Raw genomic sequence first — 19,860 nt, 5'->3', positions numbered from 1 at the left:
CATGTCCTATTGGATTGATTTCATAACCATTTCCCACACATTAAACAGTTTTTGTCAATCGCTTTGTTCTAAGTTTCAAAATCCTGATGTCATTTTTCGCAACTGCAGCTACAAAACAGTTATCACATTAACTATTGTAGTAAAGTAAAATACGTGTGCCATGTAATGTCAATCTACAGTAAGAAAAACAAGGATCAACAATCAGGTTCTTATCCACATTTTGAAAAGCACCTTCAGCCATGGCATGGCGAATCTAGGCCTGACACTGGTCTGCTGGAATGTCCTTAGTGGCACAGTCAAATCAATCATCGGTAACAAACTGGTGTCGCAGGTGGTGTCAATCGTCATCCTGAAACGTTCATCATCTGAACAAGCTCATCAGTTTTCATAAGGTGATGCTTTAAGCAGATTCACAAAAAAACACCCCACAATCTAAAAACATCGAATCATGGCATTTTTATTTCAGTAATCATAACAATGGTGACAAATCGACAATCTTGTACGAAAAGCTTTAAGACTTCATAAGGCTTTAACTGACTACGGTTGCGTCAGAACGGTCGTCCGGTACATGGTTTTGATGTTGGTGAAACAAAGCTTTATTCCTCTGACATGTGTGCTTTTATGCAAAGGATGAAAGAGCCTTGAACCGTTTGCCCTCCCACATGCTGCATTAGGCGCGCAAGTCATCAGTTTTCAGAAGCAGAAGCCTGATAAACAGTCAAAGGTCAAGTCAAGATCGCATAACCTGCTGGGAGGTGAGGAATATTAATCATATTTTTGTATTTATTTATAATAATAGGAAGCTATGCTGTTGTTAGATGGCTGTGTACACCATTTCAGTGGCCTCGTGGTAGTGTGTCTGCCCTGAGACTAAGAGGTCGTGGGTTGAGTCCCAAGCCGGGTCATAACAAACCCATTTACCTCCCTGCTTGACACTCAGCATTAAAGGTTGGAATTGGGGCGTTAGATCACCAAATGATTCCCGGGCATGACCCTTGCTGCTGCTCACCGCTCCTTCAGGGGATGGGTTCAATGTGGAGAAAGAATTTCTTTTTTTTGCTTTTTCTAGCTGGAATCACTGAAGAACTTGACAGTCACCGTTTGCGTCAGTGTTAGTAAAAGTACAGATTATAGGGAGTGTTACTATATTTCTATTATTCATGTATTTTGAACTGCATTATGAAGCTCCAAATACGCCAAACGAGACCCTGCACTCTTGAGCAACTGAAAACTGTACATCAAGCATAAACATTCTCAAAATGCTTACTGAGTGTTATTTGTTAAAAGCAAATGATGATCTAACACTGGCAAAGGTGCTCCTGTCCCAGCAAAATTCAAAATAAATATGAGTAAATATTTGCAAAGGTTTATCAGTTTAACCATTAAATATGTATATATTTATGTGATAATGACATTTTATTGACATTGTCCCAACTTGGGTTTGAAGTATTCATATCATTGCCTGGAATTATTTATGCTTGATTTATTTCTTGAAATATATATTTATCTATTAGGTTTGTTTCAGATATGTATGATCGTAATAGAAGATATGAGTATTGGTGCAGTGGCCGAATGAAGAATCACACCTTGATTTCCTTTCTCTTGGCATTTCTCTTGACAGGTAGCGATCTCCCCCCTCCCCACCCCCTTTCAATTTGAGGTAGTGACAGTCATAATGGTATCAGAATTTGTATTAGTAGCAGTGATAATAGCATCACTCTTAGTGTCTGTATTAGCATGAGTATTGCTATAATTATCAGTATTAGCATCAATTACCAGTACTATAGTATGAATATTAGTAACTGAGTAGTGAGTATACTGTAAAATGATGGTGTCAGTATTATCAGTGACTGACCCCCCCCCCCCCCCGCCCTTATTTTAAAATGAACTCATTCACTGCCATTGACAGCTATAGATTTAAAAAAATATATAATTGTAACTATTTATATTAGTTTTAATATTTTTCCCCCAATTTTATTAACAAGAGTACAAAAACATAGATTTTTTTTGGTACATTTAGAAAAGATTTTAAATTTGTGATTAATCGTAAGTTAACTAGTGAAGTCATGCGATTAATTACGATTAAAAAATTGTAATCGCCTGATGCTCCTAATTTTTAATAACCTTTTCTTTAAAAAAAAAATCAAACAAAATTTGTTTCATTTAAAAAAAAAATTTTTTTAAAGAAAAGATTACAATTTTTAATCGTAATTAATTGCATGACTTCACTAGTTAATTCACGATTAATCACAAATGTTATATCTGCTCTAATACAATAACAAAAATGGGGGAAAAAATGTTAAACTAATAGAAATAGTTCAAATGAATTTTTGACATCTATAGCCGTAAATGGCAGCGAATGAGTTAAAATTATAATTTATTTGGTCTTTTTATGACTTTTGCTGTAACTTGATTGTGCATTTTCTGCAACAGCTTCTCAGTGTTTAGACATACCCTTTGAAGTGAGGACCCAAAGCGCATCCATTAAAGAGGGCTCGTGCATTGAACTGACTCTAACGTCCAAGCATGAGCTCCCTGGGCTGCCTGTCAATTGGTTTTGGATGAAAGACTCACACCGGAGCGCCTCGCAGAACAAATTCATTGGCACGGTCATTCTCACCTCCGACACAAACCTGTGGCCAGTCCACCCGAACTTTGTGGACCGCGTCAAAACACAGGGCTCACCGCCTTCTCAATGGCACGCCGGAACTTCGCTGATGTCCTTGATGTGCAACATCACAAAAAGTGACAACGGCAATTACACTTTCATCTATCAGTTCACTGAGGGCTCACCTTGGGCAGAGGCATCTGCTGTTGTCAACGTGGAAGGCAAGTGGTGGAATGGCACACACAGAATTACATCATTCGTACGTGGACACCGCCGTTCAAATGTTTTGGGCCACCCTAGGTAAATTACATTATCTCATTCGCGGCCATTGACGGCTATAGACGTCAAAAATTCATTTGAACTATTTCTATTTAACATTTTTGTTAAGAGTATGAAAACCTAGAAAAAAATGTTTGGGGTACATTTAGGACAGATGTGAAATTTGTGATTAATCGTGAGTTAACTAGTGAAGTCATGCGATTAATAACGATTGCAAATTTTAATCGCATGATGCCTCTAATTTACGAAAAAAACAAAAAAGTTTTTTTTATTTTTAAGAAAATATTGGAGAAAAAAATGTAAATCGTTATTAATCGCATGACTTCACTAGTTAACTCACGATTAATCCCAATTTTTAGATCTGTTCTAATACAATAAATAGGCATAGGCATGCTGTAAAAAAGGAGACCAGTACAAAATTTTGCCATAAAGGGAAGGTTGTAATTTTTTTTAGATTGGTACAACCCTCCCCGTGCCTGACAGCCATTGAAAAGCTAACCATTTTTAGCATTTAGCTTCAAAGTTATCGCTAATGCAACACAGCAAATTAAACTAGAGAAACTACTAAATGAGCTTATGTAAGTCAAACAATTGTATCTTCAACACAGTGGAGACTGTACAAAAAACATTTGGGATGTAAATTTTGGGTTTATCATTTTTAACATTGTCAGGAATATTGCAGGATAAATTTGAGGTCCATAACAAACATTTTTAATTTCCAAAACAATGACTTCTCTTTGCAGACAATCCCTGCCTCATCACATTTCATCAACGAAACAACACTGCGGACCAAGTCGAAAAGTTGGTGTTTTGCTCTTACATTACCAACACATGTCCTGTAAACCTGCAACTTTTGGATAGCAATCTGCCGATCCAGTTGCCCCGTCTTCATGGTGGGAAGATTATTATAGCCAAAGTTCTGAACAACTGGCAGAATGATGGCAAGAAGATTGCGTGCCAGGCGCAGGGCAACACTGACGAGTACCTACGGGACTACATCACTTTAGATATACCATGTAAGAGCTTCTACAGTGAATCAATATAAACAATGACCTTATGCACTCTAAAAACGGATTGGTTGAAAAAACTACCAATCTAGTAGGTTAAGCTAATATTGGCTTGATTAACCAATAGATTGGTCAGACATTGAGCATTCCGGGTGGTTACGGGCATACCAATTTTTTGGTTAGCCAAGCAGCCAATGAAATTGGTTACAATAGAAAGTAAGACTAGATAGATCACTTGGAAATATATTTATCGTATCAATTTATTGTATTCTAAATGGATTTATTATGATTACAATATAGTGTTTCAAAATGGAAATGTGTGTAGATAGATCAGTAAGGCGTGACCAGCTCAGTGGACTAGTGGTAGTGTCTCTACGCTGAGACTGGGAGGTTGTGGGTTCAATCCCTAGCTGGACTTTAAACTTGGGACCAATTTACCTCAATGCTTGACACTCAACATTATGGTTTGGAATTGTGGGGTTAGATCACTAAATGAGTGCAAGATTGAAAAAGTCACAGTGTAATCAAGTAAACTGCAATTCCCAAATAACTGAGCTTTCTTTACAGTGATACTTAAATAAATTTAACATGAACCCTGAAGGCTCTAGTATGATATTGACAATGACAAATGACAATGTCTGTAAGTGTAGTTTTAGTTCTATGAATGTAAAATATAGTTATCGTTTTTTTAAAAGCACTCGAGCTTTATTTTTATTTTTTTGGGGACAATTTTAAGTTATTTTGTTAATTTTTGTTAATTATAATAAAGTTGGTCCACTGTATGTTCCACAAAAAACAAAAACAAAATCTATGTAGGGTAGCCATCAAGGCTGTCTGAAAAAAAATTTTGGGTTACTATTCTATCATACAAGTGCAAGCTGTCAAAGTGGTGGCAGACTTGTTTTTTTTTTTTTTGTGAAACCAATTTTTTGTTTTCATCATTTCAGACAGCCCCAAAATCGTTAACGCAAGCTTCCTTGAAGGCGTCACGTTCTTCCGAGAAGGAGACCGCATGACGCTGGATTGCACCGCTAAAGGAAATCCTGCTCCCACGTTTGAATGGTTCCAAAATGATTTGCCGCTGGTGAAGGCGGCCCGATGGTTTGTCCCGTCCGTCAGCATCAAGCAGAACGGAAGGTATAAGTGTGTTGCCACAAACAAGCGGGGAAGCCACGAATCCACTCTTGACGTTGACATCAAATGTGAGTCCGTTCACCTTCTTGTGCACATTTGGAAGTTGGTTAATTCACATGAACATAAACAAATTATTCAATCACTTTAACATGTCCATGTCCATTCACGTACTCACAGAATAGAGATCCGGACGTTGACGTCACGCGTCCCAAAATGGGCGTTAGCGCAGCCATTTTAGCAGCATAGAAAACGTCCACGCTTTAACAATGATTGACAGCTGTTGTGGACCAGCTGCCACAACGAGAAGAGGCAAAAATAGAATTGAACATTCTCCAGGCTACCAAAAGAGGAACCAATGGAACAACGACAGAAGATTTGGGATCCTCCTCATTACTTGTGTAGCAATCATGTCGTATCGGGTGAATCAATTACAGAATCAGTCGTATAGATGTTGCTCAATTGTATAGTTATTAAATGAAGGCGAAAGACGGGATTGGGCACTTTGTACATGGTGGCTAAATCAGCAGATGCTAACGGCTAGTTACCACTACGCCACAAGGGAAAATAATCTGTTTTGTTCCACGTTTAAATATATACCAGTTGAATTTGATAACTGAGCAACACCATAAAGACTTTTTACGGCATAAATGATGGCGACTGAATTAGCAAATGCTAAGTTGCTAACGTACCTATTTAATAATTCCACGTAGCAGCGTCACCGAGTTGAAAAAACGAAACAAAAGCACACCTGACACTTAATCGGCAATGGTAATACATCCAACCTGTCCACCTCGCGCATGTACATCTTGTCCTTTTCATCAAATTAAACGCTAGTTTAAGCCCTGCTCGGTCATTGTAGTCAATTAACGTGGCGCCCTACTTTCCTGCCACAGGGGGGCGCGTTCAGAGAAATAATCACGTGACGTCCGGATCTCTATGTAAACATCTGTCCGTTAACATGCACACCTGACGCAAATTTTCAGACCCTCCGACTGTTGAGATCAGCTCTAGCATGACCACGGTGAAAAGGGGTGACACCTTGGTACTGTCGTGTTTGGTGAAGAGAGGCAACCCATGGCCCAACACCTTCACATGGTACAAAGACGACATACCCATCTCGACCCGGAAAGACCACCTGTACATAGTAGAGCCGCCGGTGCCGTCCAAGTACAAGGGACGGTACAAGTGTGTTGCCTATAATACGGCTTACAGAGACATGAACGCAACGTCGGCCCAGCTTCTCATTGACGTGGAATGTGAGTCTGAGCATCTTTGAGTGGCGTCTGTCTGCCAGCGTGTCGGTGATACCTTTCTTGTATCAAATGCTTTGCAGACCATCCGCGGAATACCAACCTTTCCATCGTGGGTTCTGCCAGCACCGAGGTCAAAGCGGGCGCATCCGTCATGTTGCAGTGCACCACCGACGCCAACCCCGAGCCGGATGAGTACGTCTGGACGCTGTTCAGCCATGATGGGCCCTTGTTGAAATCGTTGCCCGATAATACGGAACACCTGCTGCTGCGCGAGATTCAGCCGAGCGACCGCTTTTGCTACGTGTGTAGCGCCATCAACACGGTGGGCTCCAGCAGAGTCAGTAAATTCCTGTGTATCCAGGTTCTATGTGAGTAAACACCATTTTCAGACCTTCCTTTTTCCCTACCTCGTACCTGGGATTGAATGTCTGTATTAGTGTTGTCATTATCAAATATTTTTGGAATCGATTAATCTGTCAATTATTCAATCGATTAATCGACTAATTGGATCATTTTAATTTTGCATTAAAGTTTATTACAAAAGCATTTTTCCCTTGATTACTGTTTATTAACTCATTCACTGCCATTGACGGCTATAAACGTCAAAAATTCATTTGAACTATTTCTATTAGTTTAACATTTTTTCCACTTTTGTTAACGAGTATGAAAACCTAGAGATTTTTTTTATTATACATTTAGAACAGATATAAAATGTGTGATTAATTATGAGTTAACTAGTGAACACCTGGTGTTGTCGATTAATTACAATAAAAAATATATATATTTGCTTGACGAGATGTTTATTAAAAATTAGAGGCGTCAGGCGATTAAAATGTTTAATCGTAATTAATCGCATGATTTCAATAGTTAACTCACGATTAATCATACATTTTATATCTCTTCTAAATGTACAATAAAAAAAATTTAGGCTTTTATACTCGTTACCAAAAGTCGAAAAAAAAGTTAAACTAATAGAAATAGTTACAATTATTTTTTGACAATTATAACCGTCAATGGCAGTTTATGAGTTAACAAGTGATTGGTGTTTATTTTGTACTTTGTATTCGTATAGTGATTAAAAAAAATTAAAGGGGCGGGGGATTGATGTGCTATGTTGCCGGTTCGATCATTGTTTTTCAAAATAAAAATAGATGTTTGCAAATGTCTTATTTTATGAAGGACTATAGAAATCAGTGAATAATTACTGTTGATATGCTCAAATGACAAGATTTGGACAATTTTTTATTTAAAAAATGGCTCCAAATGATTACTCGATGATTAAAATTCTTGTCGCTCAATTTGATAATTAATTTTGTCAGCGCTAGTCTGTATCATTACAAGACACAAAAAAATACGTGCATGGATTTCAATGAGCTAGTCATGGACCGATTACCAGTTTGACAGTTTTTTTTTAACCATGGTTTTAAAAAGACTAGGTTAAAAAAATATATATAGCTCGTCAGTCACCACAAATGAGCTTTTTTTTTTAGTTTATGTAAGCATTTGTAAGCAGCTGCAATATGATTGGCTCCTTGCAGAGATGACTAACAAATCCTCTCTTTGAAGTTAATGACGAGAGGCCAGCCACTTTTGTTTTCATCTTAAGGGGAGGGGTGATCTAGTGAAGTCATGCGATTAATTACGACATATTTTCTTTGTAATCATTTTTTTCTCCCTTGCCTCTTCTTCATCCAAGACGGTCCGACAAACCCTGTGTTGTCCATGCCCGACAAGGTCCCAGAAGGCGAAATGGTCTCCGTGCGCTGCTCGGCGGACAGCTTCCCGCTCTCCCACCTCACTTTGACCAGGACGTCCCGTGACCAGTCGTCTTTTGAGTCCGTCGCTACTATCCTTGGCGAGACGGCACAAAAGAATATCCTGTCCTACAGCTTCACGGCCACCTGGACAGACGACGGCGTTTACACCTGTGAGGCCACCAACACTGAAGGAATAGGAAGCACAAAGAAGACTTTGGAAGTCACATGTAAGTCATTGTTTACGCAAAACGGAGCTAAATGAGGTATGGCATCAATTAGAGTGAAGGCTATTTGAGACAGTGGTGATAAAAGTTTGTGATGAGCAGTAATTGAAGAATGATTACAAACTAATTGACCACTTGGTACAGTGGAAACTGTGATTATGATTAGGCCATTGTATGGAAACGGAATATAGTAAATCGAGGCACTGTGTCAATTCAAAGAAGTGATGATGAAGTTTTCCGGGGGGGTTTTATGAGCAGCATAGTGAAGAATAACATCAAAAGTAATTTAACATGCAGTGCAGAAAAAAAAAAATTTAGGCACACTAAAATTGCTTTTTAAATACTATGAATAGTGGCAGCATAGCATCAAAGAGAAGAGGCAACTATTTGAAGTTGTGGCGGTTGGGAATGATGCTGTAAAGTGTCAATACGGAACAATGTAACAGTGGAGTCGCATCTATTTGAGTGGAGGCCACTTTTTGAGCACATACAGAAATAGTGAATGAAAACTTTTCTATTTGATGTGAATAATCAACAGAATGTGACAGGGTGTGCTAAAAAAAATCGATTGTCATTTAGTGCGATTCAGAATTGATTTTAAATGTCCCAAAACCGATTTTATTTAAATTATTTTATACTGTCTTGCCTTTGTCTGTGTGTGCCTTTATTTGGAGTGCTGTTCATGTTGTACCCGGTTTGGCCACTGAGAGGCAGTGTGGTACCACACGGTCTAATACACTGTTAAGTTGTAGCTACATTAGAGAGTAGAAGGAAAAAGTTACGATCAAGTTATTCCAATAGAAGTTTGGGTTTTTTTCAGCGTAGACGTTCTTTTGAGTGATAAAAGTGCCACGAGTAGCGCGCTAATTAGCATTAGCGAGTCAGACTGGAGTAGATCATTACAATTCCTTGCACATCTATAGATTGAAGAAAAAATCATTGTCAATCAAATCATTTTGAATAAAAAAAATCGGCCGTAATTGAAAATCTATTCCGAATCGAATCGCAGACCCAAAAATCGGAATCGAATTGTGAGGCATTCAAAGATTCCCACCCATAGTACTTTAAGGTAGGCTTCCAAAACATAGCTCTGACATCTACACCTGACATAAACAATGATCCTGCACCGATTGGACAAAGACAACAGACTAAATACACCAACACTAATGAGAAACACCTGGGAAGGGGAAAGATACACAGGTGGACGTAATCAGACATAACGAGACGGGAACACAAGACAAACAACAACAAAACCCCAACCCCTACAAAACTGAAACACGACAATTTGAGATGGTGGCGTTTCATTTTTCAGTTTTACTATAACATAATTGATCCTCTTACCTGTTTGTCAGATGCTCCCAGAAACTTGACGGTAACAGCTAATCCGTCCCTGGTGGTCACCAAAAACAACACGTTGACGCTGCAGTGCGTCGGCGACTCGAATCCGCCCATCCAGTCGGTGATATGGTGGAAGGCGGACTCAGTGTACCAAAATGAGGCCGACAAAAAAGCCTTAATCATGACGAACATCACGACCGACCACACCGGCATCTACGGTTGCACGGCCACTAACGAGTTAGGCTCGGCCAGGTCACCCCCAGTGGAGGTCAAGGTCCACGGTGAGTTCAAATGCTAAGATGGAAATAATGTCAAAGTCAATAAAGTTTTTGGATGAGTAAACATGCTTCTACTGTGTTATAAATGTTATAAATCAAATGTAAATATTTGAGATAATTCCCCAAAATTATATGGATCTAAATATTTACTATAATACCAAGCTTTGTGCTTAAATGACATTTAAAATAGTATTTTTTAATGTAGTACTTTTGCATTAAATGTGTAAATAATAGACTCTTATCAGATGTAGTGTAATGTAAAATAAAAATAAAATAGTCTTCAATTCAAAAGCAGGATAATATTTACCCCTTTGTGTTAGTAAATTACATTCAAAAATATGAAACATTATGTAAAATTTAAAAAAATAGTCTTAGAAACACACACATTGCCTCCAGTGCTACTCACCCTGGTGTACGGAATTTGCGAATGTTTGGTGGTGGTTGGAGGGGCCGTAGGCGCACACTGGCAGCCATGCTTCCGTCAGCCTGCCCCAGGGCAGCTGTGGCTACTTAAGTAGCTTACCACCACCACAGTGTGAATGTGAGCGCATGAATAATGCAACCACTGTGAAGCGTCTTTGAGTGTCCAAAACAGCGCTACATAAGTTATTATCATTATTAGTGTTTCAAGATCTGCAAAGAAAATGTCCATACAATGTTACAAATTATTGTAAATTTTCATGTACTCGTATATAATATACTCCCTCAATTCTGGATTTTTAAAATATGATATAGAGTATGATATGAAGTTAAACTGGTTTAAAAAAAAAAAAAGGTCATCAGCTTTTGATACAGATTGGTTTTGTTTTGGTTCTCAATATGGAGATCTGCTTCGGGCAATTTGATGACAAAATGGCCGCCCCTTGAGGTGGATAATAAATGGGTGTATTTTGCTGTTTTATCTTTCTTCAAATGTGATATTAATCTGAATGCTGCGTTTTAGGCTAGTGGAAGTTCAATACGAAAGCAAGTTAATAGTTTCCTTTGGTTACAATATAATACAAACGGAATAGATTTTATTTGTCTATCAGAATGCCTTTGTGTGACTTGAATAAAATGTATCAAAAATATCTAAATGTACTTAAAAGTGTCATATTTTCCCCAAGGCGAACCGGCCGATCCGGTGCTGTCCATGGCCACCAAGGTCACTGAAGGAGAGATGGTCTCCATGCTCTGCTCAGTGGAAAGCGACCTGCTCTCCGTCCTCACCTTCACCAGAGCGTCCAGCAAGTCGTCGTCCGAATGGCCTGGCGCTAGTTCCCATGGCAACGCAGTACAAGACAACAGGCTGTCTCACACCTTTAAAGCCACCTCGGCCGACGGCGGCGTTTACATCTGTGAGGCCGACAATGGCTTCGCAAAACGAAGCGCGCAAAAAACTTTGCAAGTCACATGTAAGTTATTGCTTACTCGGCAAACTGGAAATGAGGTTAAGTGAGGTTTTTATTTGTGACAGTGGTGATAAAAATGTTCTAAGGGATGTGGAAAATTTAATTATCCATGGAATATAATCTCCATTTATTGAGGCGGTGCATCAATTAGAGCAGACTCCATTATTTGAGGTAGTGCTAATGAAAACATTAAAGTTCTATTTGAAACAATAGGGATTTTGGTTATTTATAAATTACGTTTTGAAGTATAAATACAATGTAAATAATTTAACACTTAGCCGAGTTCACTATTTGATGAAACACAGTGTTTGTGAATTAATCTTTTGCTAGCGATGTGAGGAAAAAAATACCACTCTCTGCATTAAAGACATTATTTAAGGCATGGCATCTATTATAGTAGAGGTCACAATTTCAGATGTTGAGGCAGATGTTTTCTGTCTTTTCTGAGGGATAAAGTATAAATATAATGTTAACACTTTGTGGAGTAAAAACTAGATTTATTGAGGCAATTGTGATTGAGGCGAAGGAGGCCGCTATTTGAGGAAATACGATTTAAAGTAATTTACTGCTTCAAACAATTTATAGATAATGTTGCGGAACAAAGAATCATGGCGTCTTGCAATTAATTACGTTTAATTTCCAGACGCTCCTAATTTTGAATTATAATTAATCACATGACGTTAATAGTTAACTCACGATTAATCATAAATTTGATATCTGTTCTAAATGTACAATTACAAAAAAATCTAGGTTTTCATACTCGTTAACAAAAGTAGAAAAAAATGTTAGATCGAAATAGTTCAAATGAATTTTTGACCGTCTAACCGTCAATGGCAGTAAATGCGTTAATTAAGGTACGGCATTGATTTGAATGTAGCAAAAATCTGAGGTGCTGCGATTAATTTTTGTCAATGTCCTGATTCCTTTTGTAAATTCTATGTCAGATGCACCCAAAGATGTGGCGGTGAGAGCGAATTCTTCTCTGGCGGTGCCTGAAACTGCAGCATTGGTGCTTCAGTGCGACGCCGACTCGAACCCGCCTGTTGAGTCGGTGATCTGGTGGAAGGCAAATGACACAAGGCCCCAAAACTTGTCACGGGGTCGAACCTTGACCATAGCGTCGGTCGCGCCCGCCGACGCCGGCTTCTACGGCTGCACGGCCACCAATGAGGTGGGCTCGGCCAGTTCACCCCCAGTGGAGGTCAATGTCCAAAGTGAGTTTCAATGTTGACATTGCTAAGAAAGTAGAAATGCAAAAGTAGCGCAATACAGTTAGATGTATAAGTAAAAATACCATACTTGCATTTTTCCATGAATTAAATACTGTTACACGGACAAATACACTGGATGTTTCCTTCGTATTATTAGATAAAATGAAAAAGTCTTGGGCTAATAGTTGCCTTTATTTAATAAGTAGAAATTTAAAAATATTTAAAGCCATCAATAAAGATAAGTGGTCTTAGATTTGTATTATTAAACTAAATTCAAAATAATTTGAAAATATTTTACAAATATGCGGATGCATAACCATGTTTATATTTGGCTTTGTGTACAATAAATAAAAAAATGTCAGAAGCTGCATGAAAGCCTTCTGCATATTAAAAAAAAACGTAAAATTTTGGGGGGACAAAGTATTAAAAGTCGTGTTTGCACGTTTTTGTGTTTGAATGAGTTAATAAGATACATTTATTTGTGTGTTCTTACTCTAGCTGTATTAATTCTTTTAATTTACTCTTTTAGATCTTAACAAACTCCTGGATGTAGTCATGACAACCGACACAGGTGGGTGGAGTACTTGAATATTCTGCTCTAAGTCTACTGTTACTATACAATATATGACTCAAGTCAAATGAACTCATTCACTGCCAAATGAACTCATTCACTGCCATTTACGGCTATAGACGTCAAAAATTAATTTGAAATATTTCTATTAGTTTACCATTTTTTTCCACTTTTGTTAAAAAGAGAATTAAAAATAAAATTTGGGATTAATCATGAGTTAACTATTGAAGTCATGCGATTAATTATAAAAAAAATTGTAATTAATCACCTGACGACCTAATTTTTAATAATATTTTCTTTTTTTAAATAAGCATGTTTTTTTTTCAAGAAGAAAAAAAAATTTCAAAAGAAAGAAACGATTATTAAAAATTAGGGCGTGAGGCAATTAAAATTTGTTATTGTAATTAATCGCATGACTTTAATAGTTAACTCCTGATTAATCACAAATTTTATATCTGGTCTAAATGTACGATAATTTTTTTCCTAGGTTTTCATACTCGAGTTAAGTGGAAAAAAATGTTAAACTAAGAGAAATCGTTAAAACGAATTTTTGACGCGTGTAGCCGTCAATGGCAGTGAATGAGTAAAAATAAATTGTCCTCCAATTAATTACTTCAGGAAGAACATGTAACCTTTACCCTAACCCTATTCAGTGAACAAAAAAACAACTACTCAAGTAACTGGTAACCTGCGCACTAAGGTCAAATAGACCAAACTATAGAATAGCAATGTACAACTTTCTGCTCTGTCCTGCATTCTTCATGAAAATGAGACACTTTAAAAGCTTTGCTTCTGTGGAGGCCTTTTGATACTTTGTATTAGGTTACATCACTGTCTGGCTCCGTTTGATTGGTAAAATAGAGTCAAAGGTCACTAATGCTTTCATTGGAAAGTGATATGACACAAGTCTCTTCTGCCAAATAGCCAAAACAAAAAACAAAAATCCATATTGGGCGGGTAATTGGTCTGTCTGTCGTCCCCACAGATTGGATCCTGAAGTTCGTCATTGCTCCTGTGTTTGTATTCATAATCATGGCGCTCATTTTAATCTACAAATGGAGAGCGTAAGTGTTGTTAGCAAGCTTTTTTGTTTTGCTGTTTGTATTACCGGATTGTTAAAAGCATGCATTAAGTCTTTTAACTCACACACATGCAGGAAGAGGAGATCCAAGCAGGCCTCGAACAACTTTGAGACCAGCGAGTTAAGCGCAGATAACACGTGAGACGCCATCCTCCCTCCGCTCGACGTCATTGGTGCGTTATCACATTGCCTAACGTTGTTTTGCCTTTTTTCTTAATCCTTCCACAGTGCCGGCAAATTTAGTTACGTCATGATCAACCTTTCTTCTGCTGGAAAGGTGAGTCATTCGGCATCCACGTTTGCATACTAAAGTCAAATAAAACAAACTCCCTGCATCCACTGTCACACCATTGAAGTTAGCCGCTGTTAGTATTCAGAGTTGTAACTAACAAACAGTAGTGGGCGATGACTTAAATGGGAACTAAACACCAATTTTTATTAAAAAAAAATTTTTTTAACATGCGTGCACCAATTAAAACTAGAAAATGCACAATTTTTGAGTACTGCTCTTTGGTCAACATGGTGGCACCCTGAGATGGATGATGTATTTTTTAAATGATCAATTTCACTGTTTAACTCATTCACTGCCATTGACGGCTATAAACGTCAAAAATTCATTTGAACTATTTCTATTAGTTTAACATTTTTGTCCACTTTTGTTAAAAAGAGTGAAAAGCTAGATTTTTTTTATTGTACATTTAGATCGGATATAAAATTTGTGATTAATTGTGAGTTAACTAGTGAAGTCATGCAATAATTACGATTGCAAATTTAAATCGCCTGACGCCCCAAATTTTTTATGTTTTTTTTTTATTCATTTACTGCCATTAACGGCTATAGACATAAAAAATGAATTTGAACTATTTCTATTAGTTTAACTTTTTTTCCACTTTTGTTAACAAGAGTATGAAAACCTACATTTTTTTTATTGTACATTTAGAACAGATATAAAATGTGTGATTAATTGTGAGTTAACTAGTGAAGTCATGCTCCTAAATTTTAATAAGCTTTTTTTTTTATTAATTTGTGGCAGTAAATGAGTTAAAAAATCTGCAAATCAGCAGGTACCAACCCGCAAGTTTGCAGGGGTTCACTGTATTTATTTAAAGAAAAAAAATGTTTGGTTCTAAAACATCTAGAAATTCAAATAATCTTCATATATTGTCAGAATTGTCATGTGAAGCACCCTCTTGCATTTTTTTTCCATGATTCACAAAAATCCTCTTGCTACAAGAAACAACCCTGATAGGACCTTGTGTTGCTTGTGCCGAGAAAAATGTAACAATTAGCAATTTAAGGAGTTTAAAGAACGAGGTGTTATCAAAATGCCAGTAAATGTAAAATTGGATCAGGGATTGCTGACACATTGCTGAAAAACAAAGCTAAGCACAGCACAATGGCTGCCGAGCAGATTTTGGCGCACATATATTGCAGTGAGTGGCTCTTGAGTTGGAAGATAGCCAGAGGACTGCTTCGACAGTAAAGTATACACAATGGAATTCCTTCCTCCCTGTTTGGGTAATATTTGCAGGTGATGATGTATCCAAATGACATTCCAATACACCAAACTTGAGTATTTAATACAATAAATAAAATTACAAACACTGATCGCGTAAAAACATTAGCGCTGGGTCGTCTTGTTAGAAGTCAGCACCCCCCCCCCACACACACACACACACACACACACACACACACAACCTATCCTAAGCGCCTACAAGCTGTATGTCTAATCTGTGCGTGTATGTATAGTTTACACAGTAGTCTGCTCGCGAGTTGGGAGGAGTAAGATGGCCGCCCTGTGGCTTCAACGGCTTGCACGGGCGTGTATGGGCTAACTGCTCTCCAGTAATGTATACAGATCAGTGAAGTACCCCAAATTGAGCAGGAAGTGACCCAGAAATGCCCCCAAAATCAACAGGAAGTACCCACAAAGTAACAATGCCGCTTACTCGCCTTCAGAAGTGAGCCATCAACGGCCATCTTACGTTTCCACTCACAAACCTGCCTAACTTAAATACATTGATTCCTCTGTGGCATTTTCATGTTTTCTTCTGTCTCTGGTAAGTCTGGGAGAAGTGCTACATACATTCATCACTAAGAATATTATTTTAAATTTGCTCTAACATGATATTACTCGAGTGCTACACAAAGATTTGTGTCCATCCTAAGATCTGTAAGATAAGATGGCTGCCCTCTGGCTCCACCTGCGAGAAGCCTATTGACAGTCTATTCATCTAATATGTCTGTGGATGTGCCCCACATTCAACACGAAACGACTCAAAGTGCCCCAAAATCGACACGAAGGGTCCCTGATTGAACAGGAAGTGATCCAGAAGTGCTCAGATAACAACCAACCCCGGTTCAGCTTCAGAAAACAGGTGAGCCCGGGGGTAGGTTGTTACCTGAGCAACAGTGATGCCATTTTCAGTTGACATCAAGTGGGCAAAATGGCCGCCCCTTAAAATGGATTAAAAACAGGTGGATTTTGCAGCTTAAATTGTATTCCACAAACACAATATTAATCAGAATACTGTCTTTATACTAGTTAGGCGGCTGCATACAACTTATTGTAAAGAACATTTTGACATACTGTATAGAAACATAAATATATTGGGGGGAAAAGTACAAAACTGCAGCATTATGCTCATCAAAAATAAGACACCACTTCCTCAACAGAACTCGCAAACAATGCACAAAAAGGTTACTGTTTTGCAGTATTGTACAATCCTGAAGATCTTGGCACAAAGTAACAATCACGTTAAACATAAAATTTCTTTTTGAAGCTGATCTTTCATGAAATGTTTTTTTCCACATCTCATCAAATTATGTTTCATCGACCTTCAACATTCTTTCGTTGCTTCCAAGTTTATTGGGAAAGTGGCTCAGTTGACCTGGCAAGTGGTGCATTTTGATGCTCATCCTACTCCCTAGTTCAGTACAGTAGCTAACGCTAGCTAGCTATAATGATCAGCTTTCTTAAAGAAATTATGAACCACATTCACAAATGCATTCCAAGCTCTCGCCTCAACGGTGGTCTTTGTCACAAAGTGGTGGTCCTGAAGCAATATTCTGTTCAGGGGACCGTCACATACTAATCCTGCTTTTTTTCTTCTTCATAGATAAGGCTAGGAAATGTTGGGCATACGTGGCCAAAACAGTCCCCAGAACGATCAAGTGCTTTGACAAACTTCTTGGGGTGGCATGGCTCAGTGGTAAAGCGGTTTCCTCCCAACCTAGAAGTTGTGGGTTTGATCCCCAGCCCTTGTGAACATTTTGACTCACAAGGACCAACCTTTCAGCTTTGTCTTGTTTTGTAACTTGGTGGCTACTTCTCTTGGGGCCCTTATGGGTACAATCAGGAACCCATAATTAGCCTAGCTAGAGTGGGCCCCAGATGGGCGAAAGCTGAGTTGCCCGTGTGGGGTTAAGATGGGGCCTGTATAAGGCCCACCTTGAGCTTCCCCACATGGGGCCACCATGTAACCCCCAGACAAAATGTACTGGGGACCCATTCACTAGCCCATATCCAACCCGCATGGGCCCCACATGGGTGTGTTGGCCAGGTCGAGATTTCAAAACAGTGAAGTGATCAAGTAAATCTGAGGCCAGATTTGGATTCAGCACCCCAAACTTATCTTTAAACATTCATTGCCAGCCATTTTGGAATATTTTAAAACATTTCAATGCCCACACTTTGTTTTCAATAATTATATATCCACTAAATGTACCAATAGACTTTATTCTTTCTGCTTCTTTTATAATCAACAGAAGAAGAAAAAGGTTGCATAAAATATAGCCATTTCTCCCAAACTCTGTTGATCGCATTTAAATGTGGCAATGATGTCCTCTGCTGGTGGTTGTACATCAGTAAAGTTATTTACAAGTTTGTTAAAGACCATGAATGAGTTAACTCATTCACTGCCATTGACGGTTATAAACGTCAAAAATCATTTGAACTATTGTATTGGTTTAAAAAAAAATACTACTTTTGTTAACAAGATTATTCAAACCTATAATTATTTTTTTTGTACATTTAGAACGATATAAAATGTGATTAATCGTGAGTTAACTAAGGTCATGAAGTCATGCGATTAATTACGATTAAACTTTTAATTGCCCGACGCCCCTAATTTTTAATAAACATTAATTGTAATTAATCGCATGACTTCACTAGTTAACTCACGATTAATCACAAATTTTATATCTGTTCTAAATGTATATTTTCTAGGTTTTCATACTCTTGTTAACAAAAGTGTGTGTGGGGGGGGGGGGTAAACTAATAGAGTTTAAATGATTTTTTGACGTTTATAGCCGTCAATGGCAGTGAATGAGTTAATCATATTTTCAAAGTCTGAAAGAAAAAAAATGTTGGCCAGTGTCATGTTGCACATTTTTAATGCATTTCATTTAAATGTGGATTTTGTAGTAATGTATTTTTTTAATGAAAAATAAGTCTCAAATTTTATATGGTGACATCAAAACAAAAAAGCCAAAGAAAAAGCGAGGCAAAATGTTACAACATAACTTGACATATTTAAAATAATAATTGTTAATGTATTTAGAAAATAAACATGTACACTACTGATATAAGTCCAAATGTTCTATTCTGTGGATGTCATGATCATGACATTGTGTGTTCAGGATCTGTCAGCAACCAACATGATTCAGAAAGAACCCCCCAAAGAGAACCCTCTACCTGATTCTTCCCTCCAAGCTGAACACAGGTGAGAATTGAATCTAATGTTTTATCCAGAAAAAAATTAATTTTAAAGACAACCTGTTTGCATTTCTTACAGGCAAAGAAAATATTCCATTCCTAAAGAGAAGGAGTCGGAAGAGGTACACACGAGAGCTTAGAACATCACGTCAAGTTGAATACTCTTTTCTAATATTTGTACACGCAACATTGTTCTTCTAGACAAGAAGCAAGGACACCAGCGAAGAAGATGCCGCGGTGTACATGAGCTACGCTGAGGTGCACTTACAGCCCAAGCGGAGGGCGAGTAACGACGACAGTGAGGAAGACACTTATTACATGGGGTTCTCAGTCTGACCGCTCACTTCGTTAGGTACGACAACGGCACTGAAATATACAATGTGTCTTTACGATGACAATAATGTTCGATTTTTTATTTTTCAAGAGAACTCTGGTAAGACCTTTTACCAATCAAGTCATTTCTATTTTGTCCCTCCTGACCGCCAGGTGGCAGTGCTGAACAGCACGGAAATACGAGAATGCGCACCAAAATGACACGTAGTCCAGTTGTGCGGGTAACGAATGCCCTGTGTATAAAAGAGCCTGGAAAAAAGTCTCTCTCAAACCTTGTTTTTTATTTTGTCTTACTTGTACCAAAAAAATGCAATAAAGATCTTCAAAAAAAAAGCACGTGGCGTCTTTGAATAATTTTAAAGTGTTGCAGGTCTAGCTAAAGGTGAGAGCAAAGTGGGAGGACAAAATTTGCTATAAAATAAAAGTGCTTGTATTTCCAAAGTACCACAAACGTTCAATCTAATAAAATAATGGAGAAAAAAGAAAATCTTTTTTTTTGGGCAAATTAACATGATTAATATTTCCAATTTCTAATACATCATAAAAAGATGGGGGGGGGAGCATGCATCACATTTTCAATACAGTTGTGGATAGTTTCGAGAACCTGAAAAAATATCTAAAAATGTGTATATGACTGTTTTCTCAAACATGACCTATATCTCAAAATACCACTTTTCT

General features: G+C 37.9%; 1 protein-coding gene across 1 annotated transcript; it reads left to right on the top strand.

The window, feature by feature from the left end:
- Nucleotides 1-244: 244 nt before the first annotated feature.
- Nucleotides 245-19,503, top strand: LOC147175223 (cell adhesion molecule CEACAM5-like). The gene is made up of 20 exons (XM_086072702.1): nt 245-311; nt 675-755; nt 2,434-2,829; nt 3,631-3,903; nt 4,842-5,096; nt 6,012-6,284; nt 6,362-6,649; nt 7,978-8,265; nt 9,615-9,881; nt 10,985-11,272; nt 12,214-12,483; nt 13,010-13,051; nt 14,037-14,115; nt 14,208-14,270; nt 14,361-14,409; nt 17,252-17,344; nt 18,774-18,856; nt 18,929-18,971; nt 19,051-19,201; nt 19,336-19,503. Exons 1-19 carry the CDS (start codon nt 245-247, stop codon nt 19,183-19,185), a joined length of 3,333 nt encoding a protein of 1,110 aa, XP_085928828.1. The 3' UTR covers nt 19,186-19,201; nt 19,336-19,503.
- Nucleotides 19,504-19,860: the final 357 nt, after the last annotated feature.

The sequence above is a fragment of the Leptonotus elevatus genome, chromosome 4 (assembly GCF_054856555.1).
Source record: "Leptonotus elevatus isolate MCC_2025b chromosome 4, RoL_Lele_1.0, whole genome shotgun sequence".
Lineage (NCBI taxonomy): Eukaryota > Metazoa > Chordata > Actinopteri > Syngnathiformes > Syngnathidae > Leptonotus > Leptonotus elevatus.
The sequence above is the reverse complement of the archived record's forward strand: the minus strand, read 5'-3'. Positions and strand labels throughout refer to the sequence as shown.